Source organism: Eimeria mitis, genomic scaffold (assembly GCF_000499745.2).
Source record: "Eimeria mitis Houghton genomic scaffold, Emh_scaff2215, whole genome shotgun sequence".
Taxonomy (NCBI): Eukaryota; Apicomplexa; class Conoidasida; order Eucoccidiorida; family Eimeriidae; genus Eimeria; species Eimeria mitis.
Window position 1 is genome coordinate 3219 of NW_013570542.1, and position 677 is coordinate 3895.

The window sequence follows — 677 nt, forward strand, 5'->3', positions numbered from 1 at the left end:
AGCATCATCATCAGCAGCAGCGGCAGCAGCAGCAGCAGCAGGAGCAGCAGCAGCAGCAGCAGCATCGCTATGAGGGCCAGGGGGCCTCTGCAGGGTGTCACTGCATGCATTTGCTGCTGCAGCGCTTTCATATTGTTTTATATTTGTCTCTTCTGCTGCTGTCTTTGTCTCCCGCTCTGTCTTCGTTGTCTCCTTTTGTGTTTTTTCTGTTTTTTCTTTTTCTTTCTCTGTCTCTGCTGCAGCAGCAGCAGCAATTTCAGTTTGTGCTGCTGCTGAGGTGCACAGAGCCACTGCAGCAGAACTCAACTCTCTTGGATTCATCTCCTGCTGCTGCTGCTGCTGCTGCTGCTGTTGCTGTTGCTGCTGCTGTTGCTGCTGCTGTTCCGCAGCATCATATGGCGGTGCTGCAGCTAGAGGAGACAGCAGCGCCGATCGGTGAGCAGCAGAGGCAACACGAGAGGGAGAGAAGACACCAGCATCTGCTGCTGCTGCTGCTGCTGCTGCTGCTGCTGCAGGTGTTGCTGCTGCAGTTGCTGCATCTGCTGCAGCAGCTGCTGCAGCACTAAGAGCAGCAACAGGCCCTGAAGATATAACTGACGCAGTGAGTTGTGCATGTCTTGCTGCTGCGTCTGCTGCAGCGGTGGTTGCTATGCATGCTGCTGCAGCATCTGCTGCAG

At 55.1% G+C, this 677-nt stretch overlaps 1 protein-coding gene across 1 annotated transcript in view; it reads right to left on the reverse strand.

The window, feature by feature from the left end:
- EMH_0050450 (uncharacterized protein) overlaps positions 1-677 on the reverse strand; it is a gene marked incomplete at both ends in the record, with an annotated part of 4459 nt that overhangs the window by 3100 nt on the left and 682 nt on the right. Inside the window, one exon of the mRNA XM_013496646.1 lies at positions 102-675. Coding sequence (XP_013352100.1) covers positions 102-675 — 574 coding nt within the window. The remainder of the gene's footprint in view (positions 1-101; positions 676-677) is intronic.